The sequence below is a fragment of the Puma concolor genome, chromosome E1 (assembly GCF_028749965.1).
Source record: "Puma concolor isolate L17-30 chromosome E1, mPumCon1.1.hap2, whole genome shotgun sequence".
NCBI classification, from domain to species: Eukaryota; Metazoa; Chordata; class Mammalia; order Carnivora; family Felidae; genus Puma; species Puma concolor.
This window is the reverse complement of record NC_141680.1, coordinates 39421400-39439307: the sequence shown is the minus strand read 5'-3', so window position 1 is coordinate 39439307 and position 17908 is coordinate 39421400. Positions and strand designations below refer to the sequence as shown.

The 17908-nt window shown below is 58.5% G+C and overlaps 1 protein-coding gene across 6 annotated transcripts in view; it reads left to right on the top strand.

Annotated features, from left to right (window-relative positions):
- Positions 1–17208, top strand: part of SRCIN1 (SRC kinase signaling inhibitor 1) — a 66807-nt gene extending 49599 nt beyond the window's left edge. For 2 of the 6 annotated variants that reach the window (XM_086687155.1, XM_086687154.1), the window contains 6 exons: positions 327–570; positions 1029–1263; positions 2869–3023; positions 3288–3440; positions 7611–7757; positions 13777–17208. In XM_086687155.1, coding sequence (XP_086543281.1) covers positions 327–570; positions 1029–1263; positions 2869–3023; positions 3288–3440; positions 7611–7757; positions 13777–13911 — 1069 coding nt within the window. In that variant the 3' untranslated portion in view covers positions 13912–17208. Of the gene's footprint in view, positions 1–326; positions 571–1028; positions 1264–2868; positions 3024–3287; positions 3441–4016; positions 4140–6118; positions 6704–7610; positions 7758–8717; positions 10015–13776 lie in introns of those variants that run through there. The other 4 variants (XM_086687152.1, XM_086687153.1, XM_086687150.1 and 1 more) reach the window with 3 other exon arrangements.
- The last annotated feature ends 700 nt before the right edge of the window (positions 17209–17908 follow it).

Sequence of the window (17908 nt, the reverse complement as noted above, 5' to 3'; positions counted from 1 at the left end):
GACTTCTTATCTCCGACCTCCGATTTCCCAGGAGGTCACACACTGGGCGTAGATCAATAGATCGGCCTGGCCCCTTATCCTGACTCCTTTAGAGGTCACTGATAAGCCAACTGGATCTGAACGTCAACTCTGACCTGTGACCCCTGGCATGGTGTAGGCTTGGCTCTCCCTTATGCTGGATGCAGTCACTCCTCCCCAGACCCTTCCATCTGTCCTGCAAGATCCCAGAGCCCTCCTCACACCCTGCCTCCCCCAGGCCAGGCTTCCCTCACACGGGGCCCCCAACACGTGGGTCTCACAGCTGCCCCTAACTCTCCCAACCCCAGGCAAGTGGACGAGGGTGTGTGGCCACCCCCCAACAATCTCCTGAATCAGTCCCCCAAGAAGGTGACGGCCGAGACGGACTTCAACAAGAGCTTGGACTTCGAAATGCCACCCCCCAGCCCTCCACTGAACCTCCATGAGCTGAGTGGGCCCGCTGAGGGAGCCCCTCCTACTCCTAAGGGCAACCCTACCAAAGGCCTGGACGCTGCTGGCAAGAGAAGCGTGGACAAGGCTGTGTCTGTTGAGGTGCTGGGCCCGGGATGGGGGGAGGCACAAGCCAGGCTCGCGTATTCTCGCCACCATCCTAGGTTGGGAAGTGCCAGCACGTGGGTACCTTTTCCTGGGGGAGGAGGAAGTCTGAGAAGCACATGGATGGTGGCATTAGTTCTGCCAGACAGAAAAGCATTTTATGAACCTGTGACAATCAAGGCAGTGTGATGCTGGCATAAGAATGGGCCCTGTGGTCAACGAAGCAGAATAGAATGTCCCCCAACAGGGCTAAGTGTATCAGGAGAGTAGCATGTGACGAAGGCGGCGTTCCAGACTTACAGGGAGCCACTCAAGGAGAAGTCTGAGGGTCCCCCAGGGGCTGGATCAAACTCCCTTCTCCATTCCTGGTGTGTGTGGCTGGGGGAAGGGGCTGCCGCCCCTGAGGCCAGGAGCAGGCAGCTGCTTCAGTGCTGATTCTCAGTCCTCCTGTCAAGGCTGCCGAACGGGACTGGGAGGAGAAGCGGGCAGCCCTGACCCAGTACAGCGCCAAGGACATCAACCGGCTGCTGGAGGAGACGCAGGCAGAGCTGCTGAAGGCCATCCCTGACCTGGACTGTGCGAGCAAGGCCCACCCGGGCCTGGCCCCCACCCCTGACCACAAGCCCCCGAAGGCCCCCCACGGCCAGAAGGCAGCCCCCCGAACGGAGCCCAGTGGAAGGAGGGGCTCAGGTATGGGGGCAGGTAGGGGACTGGCAAAGAGCCCAGAGGAGGGGGGCCCCCATCGTCAGGAGCTCTGGGGTTGGTGGGGGAGGCCCTTGGGCGTGAGACCCTCTGCGGTCATCCTGCCAGATGAGGGAGGTGCTGGGGCATCAGCATCCTGACCTTCAGCCACTATAGGGAGACCCAGAGGGCAGGGTAGCGCTGGACTCCGTCCGGGGCTTTTCCCGCTGCCGTGACTGCTGCTGAGAGACCCACGCAGGGAGGATGAGCAGGCCCAGGCTCTGTCTGCATGTCATGACCAAGCACGTGCTCTGAACCAGGCTGTGCTGACAGGGCATGGTGCTGGTCCCTACGGTCGTGGTTTCTGTGCTCTCCGAGCCCGTGAGCTCACAGGGGAGGCAGAAATCCAACCAGGAATAGCAGTCACCATTCATTCATTCCTGCTGTACGTATTTGTTAAGCACCTACTGTGTGCTGAGGATGAGGAGATAAGACACTGCATGTTTCCAAGGAGCTTAAAATTTAGTGGCGGTGTAATACTAACATTTTTGTTTATCGGGCACTTACTATGTGACGGGAACTACTCCAAATGCTTTCTATATATTAATCCTTACAATTTTGCAACAACCCAGGGGGAAGATACGGTAATTATTCCCATTTTATAGATGAGAACACTAAGGCACAATGTAGCTAAGAGATCTGTCCCGGGCCATGCTTAGTGGGTAAACCAGAAAATAGGACACAGGTGCCACCTGTAGCCGTGGCCATGCAGTCCTAGAGAAGGCCCTGGAAGAGCAGGAAGGGCTTTCCGTTGGAGGTGACTTTCCACTGGAGTCTTGAAAGCAAGTAGGCCTCTCCATGGACAGTGAGAGAGGGCACTTCAGGGAGAGGGAACAGCATGTGCAAATGGCCCGAGGTGTGTGTTTGGTGTTGCTGAGCAGGGCTCAGGCCAGGAAGTAGCAAGCAGAGCTGAGGCTGAAAGATGGGCAGTCGTGGAGGGTGCTGGGCCAAGGAGTTTGGGCATGGTTTGGAGTCATGGGGAGCCACTGGGGCTCCAAGCAGCGGAGTGTCAGGCTCCAGTGACTTTTCTATAGGTTGCCCTTGGAAACAGTCCCCACCCCTGGAAAAACGGGGAGGGGGAGCCTGGTGGGTCAGGCCGGGCTCTTGCACGTGTGACTGCTGTCTCTTGATGGAGAAGAGAGGAAGGTGTGTGCAGGGCAGCCGCTGAGGGACAGGCGGGAAAGAGATGGACCAGAGCGGCGTTTCTCAGACTTGAATGTGTGCGCGAAATCGCCGGAAGAGCTGCCAAAATGTGGGTTCTGATACAGCAGCTGTGGGTGAGGCCTGAGCTTCTGCATTTCTAACAGGCTCCCAGGTGCTGCCAGTGCTGCTGGTCCGCAGACTGCACTTTGAGTAGCTGGGGTGGGAGTGCACTAAGAGGAGTGACGGGAGTGGTTTCATGGGGAAGTGAGAGAGAACAAGGAGGGACCTGTGTCCTCCTCCCTGAGCTTTCCTCTCCCCTCCTCCCTGGAGGAGGAAGCAAGGTTTCTCCCCTTGGTGCACGGACTGCAAAGTTAAGCGTCCCCTGACCCCCAGCCCCTTGGCTGCCCACAGATGAGCTGACGGTGCCTCGATACCGCACAGAGAAGCCCTCCAAGTCGCCCCCGCCGCCCCCTCCCCGCCGGAGCTTCCCCTCCTCCCATGGCCTGACCACCACGCGCACTGGGGAGGTTGTGGTCACCAGCAAGAAGGACTCGGCCTTCATCAAGGTACCAACCCCACCCGGGGCAGCGGGATACCCAAGATGACCTCTGAAGACCCTCTGGGGCGGAAGGAAAGGAGGGGGCTGGCCAGTGGTGACTCTGTTTATGGCTCGGGCTTCCACCACGGGAAGGGGGCCTCTGGCAGGGGACAGAGGAAGCGGCAGATGAGGAGCTGGAGCAGGAAAGGCCCCCCCCGGATGGGGCCTGTGCAGTGAGCTGGTGCCGGATGGGGGGCAGAGCCTGGTCCTGACGGGGGCCTGGGCCTTGCAGAAGGCCGAGTCCGAGGAACTGGAGGTGCAGAAGCCCCAAGTGAAGCTGCGCCGGACCGTGTCCGAGGTGGCCCGCCCGGCCTCCACACCACCCATCATGGCCTCTGCCATCAAGGATGAGGACGACGAGGACCGCATCATCGCCGAGCTAGAGGTGGGTCAAGGGCATGCCTGGTCCCTGAGTCCTCCTGAGCCAGGCTCCTCCCTCTCCCCACCAAGCTGACCCCACTGGGGAGGGGACTGGGCTTCCGGGCTCCTGCTGAGTGCTGGCCTGTTCGGGACCCCTCCTTCTTGCCTCGATTTCGCCACCGCTGTAAAATGGGGGGAGGGGGCCCGAAGTCCCTCTTTGCACGTTTGAGGGTTTTTTTTATGGTAGTCTCTGAACCCACCCCCAACACCGCTGCCCCGAGACCCCCTATGCTCTGAGACCCCCAGGCCTGAATGTTCTGAGAACAGAGTGCTTTAACACCCTGATACCCACGTACCTTGAGCACCCCCTGTGCCGTAAGTCACCCATCCTCAAGTGCTCTCAGCCCCTCTCCCCAAGTGGCTGGAGACCCTGACTACCTAGGCCTCGGGAGGAGGAGACAAGATGGAGGGCAGAGTGGCCAGTGAGCATGGTGAGGGGCTGAGGAGTAAGGCTGGCGTCCCTCCCGGGGGGCCACAGGCCAGCACCCCTGTCCTCCTTGTATCCCCTTCTCCAAACCTGCCCCCACCTTCTGCTCCTCAGGTGTTTGAGAGAAGCTCAGTGTCTTCCCTCCCCCCCACGCCCCGCCGCCAGCCGATCCCCACCTTGCTGGCACCCCAGGACCTGGGGCCCCCTGGGGGCTCAGCCCAGGGCCCCACATGGAAGGTAACGGGCTGTCCCCCACCTCTCACGGCTCTGTCTCTGCCTGTGCCTCCACACCTTCCTCTCCTCACCTCTCACGCTAACCCGCTAACACGCCAGTCACGTCCCCACGTCTGGCCACTGCCGCAGCCTCACCCGCCTGGCCTCACCCCTGCCCTGCCACAAGGACAGGCGTGTAACCCTTCCCTCCCTCTTCGAGACTCTAGCAGTCTGGTACCTGGTGGCGCCTCGTGTCTGCATTTTCTTACAGGCTTGATTCTGAGTTGGGTATTTTGTTCCAATCTGCAGCCAGAGTTCAGATCTGACCCAGAGCCTGGGTTTTGTCTTGGTCCAAGATGGGAGCTTGGATCTTGCTCACTACATGACTTTAGGTCCAACTCAGAATCTGACTTTGTCCTGAGCCCTTGCCTAGTTCCTGCACCTGACTCCTCTCCTCTGCTGCTGGTGCCGGGTGGGGGCTCCGTTTCCCCCCCTAGAATCTATGCCTTGCACCAGGGGCCAGGAGAAAGGCTCACTGATAGCCTCCTTCTATCCCATGGCCCCAGTGGTCAGGGAACTTGGAGTAGAAGCAGCCTATGCCCTTCCTCAGCTGCTGGTTTTGTCTCTTAGCATTGGGAAGTTCTTCCTTCTCTCTAACTTCAGTCCTTGCTGCTGTCCTGCTACACTTATTCTCTCTTTATTCTTTCTTGGGAATTTGGGGGTAGACCGCTGTCTGCACCCCCCTCCCAGGGGATTGTGCTTGGGGAGGGGGACCTGGGGAAGGCGGCCTGGGAATCTCTCCCTCTTCCCAGTCAGGTTGGGGCAGGAGGGCCTCTGCTCTGGGGAGAGGGCGGCCTCCTGTGCACACACATGCTCACCTACCTTGTCTGGTTCTCTCTGGCCCACAGTGGGCTCCACGCTGTCTCGTACCTGATTTCTGGCCTGGCTTGAGGCTTGAAGCTTGTGGTGCTTTGGCTCCCTGGCCAGGGGGAGCAGACAGGCACTAAACAGGTGGACAGAACTGTCTGCCGGGCAAAGGATGGGCACAGAGCAGTCTAAGGAGCCATCTGGGGATGAGCAGTACGGAAGGGGTGCCCCATGGGCTGGCCATGCCCTTGGCACTTTGGCCCACTGCACCCAGCCGCTCCTGCCTCTTTCTGGCCTTTGGGAGCTAATCCTGAAGGGGTCCAGTGGGCAAAGCCCCCCTGCTGGCCTTTTCGGCTGGCTTCCCCTCTGTATCCTGTGGCGCCATCGAGCAGTGGAGCCGGGCAGGCATGGGTCGCCTCTCTGTCTTCCCAGCCTGCACCCCGCCACCTCCAGGTAAGCAGGTGGCAAGGCTGGGTGGGTTGCCTTGGGGGAGGAGGCTTGAGGTCCCTGCTGCCCCCCTGGAATATCCCCATGGCTCCTTTTGGTGGAAAGAGCACTGGACTTGGAGTCAGACTGCCTGGGTTCAAATCCTGGCTCTGCCACTAACTAGCTGGGGGTAAGTGACCTTGGGTGGATCTCAGGACACCCACCCTCAATGTCCTCATCTGTAAAGTGAGGACCACAGGAGCAGTAGCCATTTCGTGCCGAAGAAGAATTTGGCTGAGCCCCTCCCCTTGTGGCTGTGAAGCCCTTGGAGAAAGCTCCAAAAGTAGAGGGTGACGGGGCCAGGAGTCTCTGGCCTGAGATTAGGGTGACAGCCCCACCCTTTGAGGCCAGGTCAATTCAACAAATAGCTAATATTTGCCAAGTGCTGACGCTGTTCTAAGCACACGCTCGCGTGAGCTCAAGTGGGAGACCACAGTATGGGGTCAGAAGAGGCCCGAGTTCTAGTCCCAGCCTTGCCTCTGACTTGTTGAGCGAACTCAGTCACCACCCTCCCCTGCCTCAGTTTCCCCATCTGTGAAAGGAAGGGGCTGGGTTCACCCGCATCTGACGCCCCCCTGCCCGCACCATCCCAGCTCAGGGTGTTTGGTTTGCAGGGATCATAGCCTCCCTCATCTTTCTTCTCCCCCCAGGCTTCCCCAAGTCCCAGGGCTTTCTGCGTCCCCCAGATCATCTTGACGGAGTGTACCCCCAACCCTCCCTCCCCACCAGAGGCCAGACCTGAGGAATCCGGTCACAGGACAGCCCCCACCCCGCGACCCCGGACCCTGGCTGGCAGTGGGAGGGGCTGGGATGGTGCACGGGCCCTGCCAGAGGTAGTGACCAAGGCTGCCCAGCCCAGGAGCAGCTTGGCGCCTGAGAAGGACGGGGCGGCTCAGAAGAGACTGGGGACGAGGAGCTGCATCGCAGAGGAGGGAGGAGCCGGCGTCCCCTGTTCTTGGGGACCAGCCCCTGACGGGACTCTGGAGCCCTCCACTGCTGACAGCCACGCAGAGGAGACCCCCAAGGACACGGGACAGGATGTCCAACCCGGCAGTGGGGAGCCCAGGGGCCAGCCCGCTGCCGGCCTGGGCTGCACAGTGAGAGGTGCCACCACCCAGCGGATGGACAGCCTGGAGGAGACACTCCGGGAGCTGGAAGCCACTCTGAGCCAGATGGGCGCAGCCCTCGCCATGGGGCCCCCTGGCAGCCCCCCACCCCTGCCACCCGGTCCCCAGGTGGCTGCCTCCTCCCCTAGCCTCTCCCCCTGCCTTCATGCTCTAGACTCTGTCCTCAGAGCTGCAGAGTGGGGGGGCTGCAGGGGCACCACACCAGCCCCCTCCTCCCACTGGCCTTTTCTCAGCCCCTGCCAGCCTCCTGAGAGCCCGGTGCCATATGGGGTTTGCAGGCAGAGCCTGGGAGGCTGGGAAGCTGGCCTACCCAGGGATCAGCCCAGCCAGCCCTGGCAGGGACCGGGTCCTCTCCCCTCTGCTCTGTATCTATAAACCAACAAATAAAGTTCTCTCCTCCTTTTCCATCCCCGCGCTCCCCTCCCCCTCTCCTGTCTGACTCTCTTTGCCTCTGTTGTTTCTCTGTCTTCGCCTCTGACTCCCCAGAGCCCTTGTGGGCAGGGTGGTACCTGGGGTGGTTCAAAGGAGCTGGGCTTGTCCATCTCTAGGGAGACTTCACCCCCATTCTCCCGTTCAGAGGAAGACATAGGTCTGGGGCTGCTAATCTGACTCTGTCTGCCATTATAAAGACCCCGCCTCAAATCTCAGGCATGCTCTGCCAGACCCAGCAGTGGGGGTGATGGCAAGGACTCTCACTTTGGAAGTGGCTTCCCCGGGAGAGTACTTGTTACCCCTGGGTTACTCAAGGAAACCACCAAAGAGCCCTCCCTGGGGAGCTGTTGGGAACCTGGCTGGGAGGCCCCTGTCCCCTCTTCTGCAGGGAGGCCTTAAGCCTGGCCTCAGAGAGTGGACCTGGGTCCTGGACTGGGATGTGGGGCCCGGGAGGTCCAAAGGTCTCCAGTTGCCAAGGGCCCACCGAGGAGGTCCCAGCCCAGCCCCAGAGATCAGGTCACCCAGCGCCTAGGATTCCGGAATGATCCCGCCTCCAACCCCCACCCTGTTCCTCTTCCTGCAGAGTGGTGGTGGCAGTGTGCCACCCATGAAGGTGGTGACTCCAGGGGCCTCTCGGCTGAAGGCAGTCCAGGGCCAGGCAGGCAGCCCCGACAAAGGCAAGCATGGCAAGCAGAGGGCCGAGTACATGAGGATCCAGGCCCAGCAGCAGGTAGGTGTGGGCGCTGTGGGGTGGGGCTTGGCCCATCCTGGCCCCTCCCTCCCTCCCCCCCCCCCGCCCCCCGCAGTGCTGTGTGCTCCTGCTGTGAGCTGGGCATCTCCTGCCAGCTGCCCAGAGACCTCCTCCCTGCCAGCACAGCCCCACCAGTTCCGTGAGCCATCTTTTCCCTCCTCCCGTCAACCCTGGCTCTCTGGAGCTGCTCTACAACATACATTTTTTACCAGGCCACTCTCCTTTTAGGAGACCCTCACTGGGAGCCGAGAAGGTCTCTCCCCGGCTGCTCCTGGAGGAGGGGGAGCCGGAGGACTCATGTCCCCACTGGCCCGATGCCTGAGGCCCTTCCAAGGCCGGGCCTGCCCTGGGGTGTGGGAGCGGGCTGCCGCGTCCCTTTGTCCTCCTGCTTCTGCTCCGCTTCCTCTCCCTGCTCTCAGCCCCCCTCTCGCGGGGGTCGGGTCCTCCCCACTCTCCTCTTGGCCTCCCTCTTGGATTTTGGGCCGTCTCCCACCTGAGGGAGAGACCAATTCTGCATCTGCTTTTCAGTCTTGTGTTTGGGCTTTGGTGGGTTCCACTGACGTCAGTGGGGAGGGGGAGATGTGGCTCCCAGGTGGGCTGGGAATGACAGGGCTGCTGTCACCTCTTTCAGATTTAGTCAGCGGGCTTGGGGGCAGGTGTATGGAATTGACAGCCTCACCTGTGGGTGCTTCTGCCCTTTGGCCTGCCGTGTGGCCTGGTCAGAAGGTGCAGGGTGGTCCCTGGGCCTAGATATTGAGAGACCTTTAGTGTGCTCATTTGGTTCAGTAGCATTTCTGAGCACCTGCTGTGTGCCAGGCCCGTTCTGGGTGCTGGGGTGGGAGTGGGTGCTGTAAAATGTCCACATACTGTGACCTGAAGAAGGTTCTAGGCTCCGAGGCAGGAGGTTAGAGATGGCAAGTCCAGCTACCTTCTTTACAGATGAAGGGACAGCTCAGAGAAGGAAAGGGGCAGAGCCAGGATGGAACCCAGGAATCGCAAAGCCCTTTCTACCACATGGCCCTGGGACAGCCCTGGGCACGCGAGGCCCTGCCTCCCTGTCTGCTGGTTCCCTGGAGAGACCCCTGGAGACGGGCCACCCAGGCCCCACCCGCCCCCGACCAGCTCTCCTCACTAGCTCCCTGCTGGCCCGCCATCTTCCTCATGGGTCCCCAGACACGTCCTGCAGACCCCACCCCCAGCTCTTTGTCCTGCAACCACAGTGCACGCGTTCCCCTCGTCCTGTCCGGGCCGGTCCCTCCTTCGTGGCCACGACAGCAGCTGACATTTGCTCACTTGTGCCAGGCTCACACATTATATCGTTTCACATTCACCACACCAGTCCGAGGAACATCCTCCTGATCCCCCTTTGTTAGATGGGGAAACTGAGGCTTTGCCCGAGGTCACGCCGCTGGCAAAAAGAGCAGGACTAGCATCCAGGCTGTGTGAGGCCCCTCCCCCCACACACCCTGCCTTTGGCCTCTTCAGTGGGCACCTTGCTGGGCTACAACTATGCTCTGTCATCTCTCTCCCTGACTTGCCCCGCTCCAGGCACCCAGCTCCTCTCTCCTGCCCCCTTGTCCCCTCTGTGGCCTCTACGCCCTCTCCTCCATTCAGTTCCCAGCCCACTGCACCTTCCCTCCAGCCTCATCCCAGGGCTGGGCTAGGTCTCCAGTGGCCTCCAGACTTTCTCTTTCTCCCATGCCCTACTCCGCTCTCTGCAGGATGTGCGGTATAGACCCTGCCCCCCCCCCCACATACACACGAGTGCACGTGCACACACACACACACACACACACACACACACACACACACAGGGGGGAGCTGTGTGTAGACCCTCCGTTCCTTGCTATCCTCTCCTCCCTTGTCAGCCCTCACCCTGACCCTCCTGACTCCTTTCTGGGCGTTTCTCCTCTGCCCCTTCACTTCGCTGGGCCCCACTTCCCCCTGGGCCTCTTAGCTCTTCATACCACACACACCTCCCCCTGGCACCCTCTGTCCCTGGCCGGAGTCTCTGTTCTGAGCCCAAGCCTGCCCATTAGAAAATGTCACCCTCCCTCCCCGGGGCATCCACCACGCTGGGGAGTCTCGGTGGCTCCTCCTTCCTCCCTCACCACCTACTGTCCATGGTTCTCTCCCCACCAGGACCACAGGCCTAGCCATCCCTCTCACTTGCACTGTCTAGGAGCCTTTCTTTAAAAAAGCACCTTCTCCCTAATAAAGCGATATATGTTCCTTGTGGGAATTTCTTAAAGAAGCAGGGGAAAAAATCATCTTATGCCTCATTACCTAAATGCATGCCCTTCTAAGGTCTCCCTGTGACTTCTGTCACCTCTAGCCTATTTTCCCAGACCTGTGAGCTGGGGAGGGATATTTACAAAATGCAAATTATCGATTATGTCATTCCCCCAACTCCAAGCCCATGCCCACTGCTCCCTGCCGGGTGAGAACATCACCCAGCGTGCTTTGTGACCAGCCTGGGTTCCTTCCTCCTGGTTCTCCTGACACCCTCCACCCCATACCCTCGGTTTGCTCCAGCCACACTGGGTCAGTGTCCTCTGGGCCCAGACACCGCTCCGTATGGGCCCAGGCTGTGAACTTGGTCAAAGTCCTCGGCCTTCTGCAGGCTCCTCCCTCATCTGTACAATGGGGACAGAAACCCAGCAGCAGGGTTCTGAGGTCACATAATACCTGGTGTGGGAAAGAACTGTGAGAGCCCCCACGGTGCTCTGCTCAGGAGAGTCCCCATAATCCTCCACTGCCCTGGACGTTTGTCAGTGCCAAGGGCCAGGCAGCGGCCTTTCTCCTATCATGTGGTTCTAACATTTGGGGCTCGAAGCTGCCTTTGACAACGACAAGGGGAAGGAGAATAAAAGCGCCAGGACTAGAGACACCAAAACTAGGGGGAAGAGAGTTCCAAGATGGGGTTGCAACAATGCCTTAATCCTATCGAGAAAGCAGAGGAAACAGTTGAGGAAAAAGCTCTTGGATGTTGTGCTCAAGATGCAGGGGTGGGATGGTAGCCAGATTTCCAGGGGCGTGCGGATCCAAGGCCTGGTGCAGATGGGAAATCGTGGACACCCCCTCTTCTGCTAGGGCCTGAGAGATCAGTTGAACACCTGCTATAACCCCCCAGGTGGTCCTGCCTCCCCGCCCCCTGCATTGGCTGCCTTCGCTCTCAGGGGTTCTAGGCACACAGATCTGTTTAGGAGGAGAAGAACCTTCCCCAGGAGCCCCCAGCTGACCTCCCCTGTCTTCTCATTGCCCGTTTCCGAATTGGTCACTGGCCAGGAGAACAGAATTGTTCCAAATGTGTAGATTGCTCAGGACCCACCCCACCTGGGCTGAGGGAAAGGCCCACGTTTCCTGATAGATGGAGGCCTGATTCAGGCAGGATTTCATCAGCGAGGAGGGAGGGCATGTGGGCCTGGGAGGAAGTGACCCTGGAGGAGGCACCAGCCAGCAGGGTCTGCCGACACGAGATGGTCTGTGCCTGTGCGGAGATCCGTGACCTAGCGCGGAGCTGCAGGCCAGCACTCTCAGGGCGTGGAGCGGGTGCTAGACTCTGACCCACGGGAGGAGGAGGGCTGCAGGGCTCAGCCCTCTGGGCCCAGCTAATGGCTCTGGTCTCCTCCCAGCTGAAAGCCGAAGGTTTCTGCCTTGCCGCAAAGGCGACAGAGCTCTGTTTCTCCAGACACAATTGGAAGTGACAGGGGAAGACTGGTTGGTGAAATGAAGTGATAGAAAACTTGAGAGACAACTGCTGTGTTACCTGAGAAGTGAGCTGCACGGGGACAGGAGCATTGGGCACAGGGGGCATGCTCCCTCAGCTTCAGGAGCGGGGACTTTAGATGTCGCCACGGCCAGTCTCCTGGAAGGGAAGGATGGCTGATAGGGCTTTATAAGCAAGTGCTCCAAGAGCAGCTACAAGCGATCTTGGTCTCCATGAAGAAGGAGCGGGGGTGTCCACACAGGCCATTTACAGGCCTTGCGCTGGCTGTGGGAGGAAGGGGCCCTCGCCTGGGTGAGGACATGTCACCGGAGTGAATAGAGGAGTCAGGTGGCTGTACAAGCTGGAAGGCAGATATTCCAAAGACCAAAGCTCAGAATGGACCAGGGCTCTTGACAAACGCTAAAGGGAAGGAAGAGAAAAAGCTTTTAACTAGAGAGATGGGTTGAGAACAAAGAGGACAGCCCGGAGGGAATCAGCAGCCAGCTTGGGGACACGGTGAGATGTGAGGGGACACAGGGGGCTCCCCTCCCACCTGGCTTTGGGAGAAAGAACTTTGAATGGGAAAGGGTGGGAGGGGAGGGGCAGGACTGGAGCCCAAGGCTAGTGACCCGGAGTGAGACAGCTCTAGGTTGCCTTGTAATGAGCCTGTGTCCGGGCCCAGGTACCGGGACCCCGTGAGCAGGGGCCATGCCTGGCACACGGCCCTCGGTCAAAGGACTGAGTGAACGGAAAGATCTTGTGGCTGCAGCCCTGGAACCTCTTTGAGTCCAAACAGAAGAGCTACAGTAAAGGGGGAGGGGTTAGGAGGCCCAGACGGGAGACCCTTGCCTTGATTTTCATAAAGGGAAAATGCAGACTGCAGACGACTTGTGCGATGAGCAAAACCCAGATGAATCACTGCACTTGTGGAAGAAGAAATGGTGATCATCAACAGCAAGGGCAGGTTCACGGTCAGCCAGTCAGGCTGCCTGAGATCTCCTCGTTGCCCTTGCTGGCTGCTGGAGGCGCTCTCTGCCTTCCCTACCGGGAGGCATCTGCTAAAGCCCACCCAGCGGCGGGTGGTAGTGTAGGTGGGTGGGAAATGGAGTGACCTTGCCCATTTCGAGGCTGTGGGAGGTCTCTACCGATGTGCCACAGCACTCTGTTTCCTTCCGCTTCCTTCCTTCCTTCCTTTTTTTTTTTTTTTAAATCAATGCTATTTGTTTATCATACTAGTGGCTTTGCGGGGTGGGGGAGGGGTGGACAACTACAACCACAGAGAGAAACCCAGTCTGCGGAGCCCCGTCCCAGTGGCTCTTAAGGTCGTGTGCAGCAGGGTCACCTAGGGTGCCGGCCTAAAATGCAGATTCCCGAGCCTGAGCCAGAGGTACGTTCTGGAGCAGGGGCCCCAAAATCTGCATTTGTGACACATCATCCTCTGGAGGTGATGCAGGTGGCTCTGGAACCATACAAAGATCCAGACCCAATAGGGACACAGGGAGTCCTCCAGAGGCGGGAGGAGGCGCGGCTCTTTCTAATTATCAGAGCTGACCAGTGAGGGCAGACACTTCACGGGGGAGTGACCTCCCATGACCCACAACCCACAAGGCTGAAGGCTGGAGGAGCACTTGTAGGGGATGCAGTGGGGCTTCCTGCCTTGGGTCAGAGGCTGGAGGCAGTGAGTGCCTTTTCTTCCAGCTTGCGGTGGGAGGGGTTGGGGGGGTTCTTTAGAGAAGTGCTCCCCTGGGGAGGACAAGCTTGCCCCTTAGTTGTCCCCATAAGACCTTCTGCTTAGTAGCAGCCTCCTGCAGAAGCCAGAAGGGGCCCTGCGGGGCTGCTGGCCCGTTGAGACTAACACCCCACCGACTCCCAGCCTGGGCCTCTAGTCTCTCTGCCCGCACCCCTGTGGCGGCCAGCCTCTCACACCTTCCTCCCTCTCCTGTCCTCCCCACTCCCACCTCCCTGTCCACCTGTCCTTGGTGTGGTCTCCCCTGTGTTTCTCTGGTCTCTCTCCTCCTCCTCCTCTCTTTCCCCTAAGTAACCCTGGTCCCTAGGCCTTTGGGTCCAACTCTGTCCCCACCCCCCTACCCTGTTCTGTCCCCCACTGTGGCCCCTTCCTCCCCATCTCAGGGGATGACTCTCTCCAGATGCCCCTCTGGCTTCTTCCTTTTGCAGTTAATGTTCTCTTGGATTTGTGGAGGTTTTTCATTTTTAAGAACTTCAGCTGGGGACCAGCATGAAGGCTCTCCATTCCTCTCTCTGACCCCCTGACCCCTGTTTTTGTTCCAGGCCACTAAACCATCTAAAGAGATGAGCGGGTCGAATGAGACCTCAAGCCCAGTCTCAGAAAAGCCCGCGGCTTCCAGAACCTCTATCCCTGTATTGACTTCCTTTGGGGCGAGGAATTCTTCCATCTCCTTCTAGAAGCCCCCTCCCACCTCCACCTCAGCCTGTCCCCCCTCCTCACCCCTGTCACTTCTCTCCCTGCTCACCTTCCTCTCATCTCCACCCTACCCCCACCCCATTCTCTGGACCCTCTGAAGGGTTTGCCGCGGGTGTGGCCCTCCTCCGCTCTCTGCACCCATCCCCTTGTTGGTGTTTTTGGTTTTTTAAACGACTCACTTTTAATTATCTTTTTTTTTTTTTTTTTAAGTAAAACAGTAAAACTAAAAACCAAAACACACCACCTTCCCTTGATTTCCTGTTTCTGGCCTGCCTCCTGTCATCCTTGCTCCATTTTCTCTTTACCCACGCTTCCTCCCAAGTCCATCCCCACGTTCCTGCACCCTACGCTCCCTTCCTGAGAGCACTCCAACAAAACTCTGAGCCACGGAGACTTGGAGCGGCGGGACACCCCTCTCCCCTTCCTCGGAAACCTCCCTGGAGGAATACCTGGACGTTGGACCAACCCCCACTATCAGGCCGGCAGCCAGAATGCAGGGAGACTCTAGCCCTGGAGGTGCCCCACCTGCCCGCCTCAACAGGACTGAACTCCGCTCCGCTCCCTTCTGCTCGTGCCCTGTGGGTCTGGAGTCATGATGGGTGGGGCAGGGGTGGAGGGGCCAGTATGAGGCCTTTGAATCTGCGTGTCCGTGTCTGTGGAGACGAGTTGGCTTCCTGGGACTCCCTTCTTGTTTGTGGTGAGGAGCCGCCTGGCCCGTGCCGAGCGAGGAGGGGGCCCTGCTGGACGGTTGGTTGTGGGTGGCGGGTTGAGCAGACAGCCTGACCCTGGGGGTCACTGCCTTGGAAGAGGGCAGCCCCGAGGAGGGGTATTTGGTACTTTCAGTTTCCTAATTTAGCACTTTAAATGACATTAACTTATTTAATGGGGGTAGGGTGGGCAAGAATGAAGGGCCTAGAAAACTAGATTTGGGGACCTGGAGGGTGGGAAGGGGCTGGTTGTAAGGGAAGTGGGGGGAATAGAGAGGGTCTGATGGGGGGGGGGCGGTGAGGACAGCTCTGACCCAAAGGTCAAGTGACATGACCTTCAGCCATCTTCTTTGAGATAATGAGGGTTTTCAGGGAAGGGATGAGATGTGATTTTTTTCAGCGGGGAGCTGGTGACCCTTGGTGAGTTCCTTGAGGGTCCCTGAGGCCTGACCAGCCAGCCAGCGCCCCTAAACCGACCTGTGGATGCCTGTGTAGCTTAAGGCCAGGTCCTGAGAGGAGGAGAGAAAGACCAATTTTGGTTCTCAGCCCCAGGCCACCCAAGGGCACAGTGAGGGGCCAGCAAGGGGGTTACACGAGTGGGGGGTGGTGCGAGGAGGGTCCCCAGGGAGTAGGATTCTTATTTGGAGCACAAAGTGGGGTAAGCACAGGGGAGACTTTGGAGTTAGCCTCCCCAAGTAAGCACAGAAAGAAGGAGCCATTGAAGGGGCAGAACCCCCTAGTCCCTGGGGCCTGGCTGGAAGGTCAGTGCCTGGGGAGAGCCAGGGGAGCTGTTGAGGGCTGGGGAGGGAGGGGAAACCAGGGTTGTGTTTCTTCATTTCTTTTTGTTTTTGTTTTTGTTTTGGTTTTTTTTTTTGTTGGTTCATCCTTGTTTTCTAGCTTTGGATCATTTTTGTACAAAGGCAAGCAAGCCTTTTTGAAAAATAACAAGAGGAAAAAAAAATCCCTCCTGAAAAAAAAAAAAAACCCTTGGAAAATAGAAAAAAAAAAAAGGACCTCATAAATGATGCAATTACTTTTAATTGCAGGCAACTCTTTACATTTAAGTGAAGTGTCTTAACATTTTATATTGTTTTAAAAATATATTTACATATTATATATATATAATATACGTAATATAAATATATATAAATATTTAAAAAAAAAAGAAAAAAAAAAAACCACGGCGCTCTCTCCCTGGCCGCTGTTTCGGCGGGGGAGGGGGGCTGGAGGATGGGCACATCGGCCTGGCTTCTGTGGTCCAGTGAAATGGTTTGCTTTGATTTGGCTGTACAGAGACCCCCTGACTGGGAGGGGAGGGGGGAGTGGTGCCCCCTCCTCCCTCCACTCCATGACTCTTTGCTTGCTACTTTTCGCTCGCCCCCACCTCCCACCCTCGGCCCTGTGACCTGAACGTGTGCCCCACCGTCTTTGTCCTGAGTTGAACGTCCCTTTGTGGGGGGAGGAGGAGGTGTCCATCCACGAGGGGCAGATGGAGGGAGCCGTGGGCCCCACCCCACCCACTCACGGAGAGCCCAGTGGGATTTGCATCTTTCTTTCCCTTTGGTTCCTGCACATTTCCGGGCTGAGAGGCGTTTGTGTGGAGTTGTGCGCAGCGTGTGTGTGTGTGTGTGTGTGTGTGTGTGCGCGCGCGTGCGCGCACTGGCACGGGTCCACTTACCCATGTGTGGAGGGAAGCATGTGTGTGCACAGGCGTCACCTTCTACGCGGGTGTGCGGGGAGGCATGCGCACCAAGTGCATGTACCCTGCTGGGGCGTCGGCACGTGCCCCCCCTGCATGTCAGTCCAGGGAGCTTCGCGCATGAGAAGGCGTGTAGTGTGTGTGTGCAGACACACGTGGCTGCGAGAGACTCGTATGTGTGCGGGCCACATACGCGTGGACAGGGGTGTACATGAAGGTGCATGTGACTGTGTGCGGGCGTGTGCGTGTGCACAGGTGTGGAGACTCAGGCGCCTGGGAATGCCTGCGTGTGTGTTCCATCGGCCCTGCACCGCTCGCTTTGGCTCCCCTCCCAAGCCCCCAGCCCCTGGCCCTCTGCAAGCCCGCAGCACGTCAATGCCCCCCAGCTGCATGCGCCTCGCTGCTCTGTCCATCAGTGTGTGCTTGACCAAGAGAAAACTAAGACGTCCGGGGGGGTCCCTGTACCTGGTCCCCCCGCCCCACCCACTGTGCTGTGTTACTCGCATGGGGGGGTTCCTTTCCCGCCCCTTCCACAATATGCTGTTTCCCCAGGAGCCTCCGGCCGCGGCTCTGAGAGGGGGTCCAGGTGAGGCCCCACCCCCACCCCAGGCTGAGCCCCGGCTCCGCACCCCCGCCCCGTCCACCCCGTAGGGCCCGTGTTGGTGTAGCAGTGATGGCTTCTGTGGATATTCTGTGACCTCTGTCAGTGTAACTTGACAATTTCTAAATGGAAAAGGATTGCTGTGTTTTCTCTGTCTCTCTTTTTTAATGTCCTTTTTCTTCTCCTCACTTCCCTGCTCTCTTTCCTTTCCGGTTTTTAGAGCCGAGTGTTTGGGGCTTAAATAAAACTTGTTTCTTTTTCCTCTCCTGGATCTCCTTTCTATAGGCTGCTGTCTCATTATTTCTCACCTTCGCCCTGGAAGGTGTTGGGATGGATGGGGCAGAGATGGGAATCTGGCAGGTAACTGCCCTGCGGCATTGAAAGAGGAGGGGGCAGGAACAGGGACCCTTGGGGCTGCCGCCGTCCCACAGGCCCATGAGAACCCACATCATGGACACGGGAGAGGATCACCGCTGACTCGCGTCACCGCCCTCGGTGAGGTAGCCACGGGCATCTCTTACACCTGAGACCACAGAGCCAGAGACGGGAGGTGACTTGCCTGGAGTCATACCACTAGTAAGATGCAGAGTCAGAATTTGAATCCAGCTCTGCCTGCCCCCAAACCCAGTGCCTTCCCCCCCCAAACCAAGTAGGGTCTGATTACTTCCCTGTGTTGGGGCCTGGCCTCCTGCCCTTTGGGTGGGATGATCCTTCAGCATGTCAACCGTCCTTTAAATGGCAGCTTTCGGGGCGCCTGGGTGGCGCAGTCGGTTCAGCGTCCGACTTCAGCCAGGTCACGATCTCACGGTCCGTGAGTTCGAGCCCCGCGTCAGGCTCTGGGCTGATGGCTCAGAGCCTGGAGCCTGTTTCCGATTCTGTGTCTCCCTCTCTCTATGCCCCTCCCCCGTTCATGCTCTGTCTCTCTCTGTCCCAAAAATAAATAAACGTTGAAAAAAAAAAAATTTAAATGG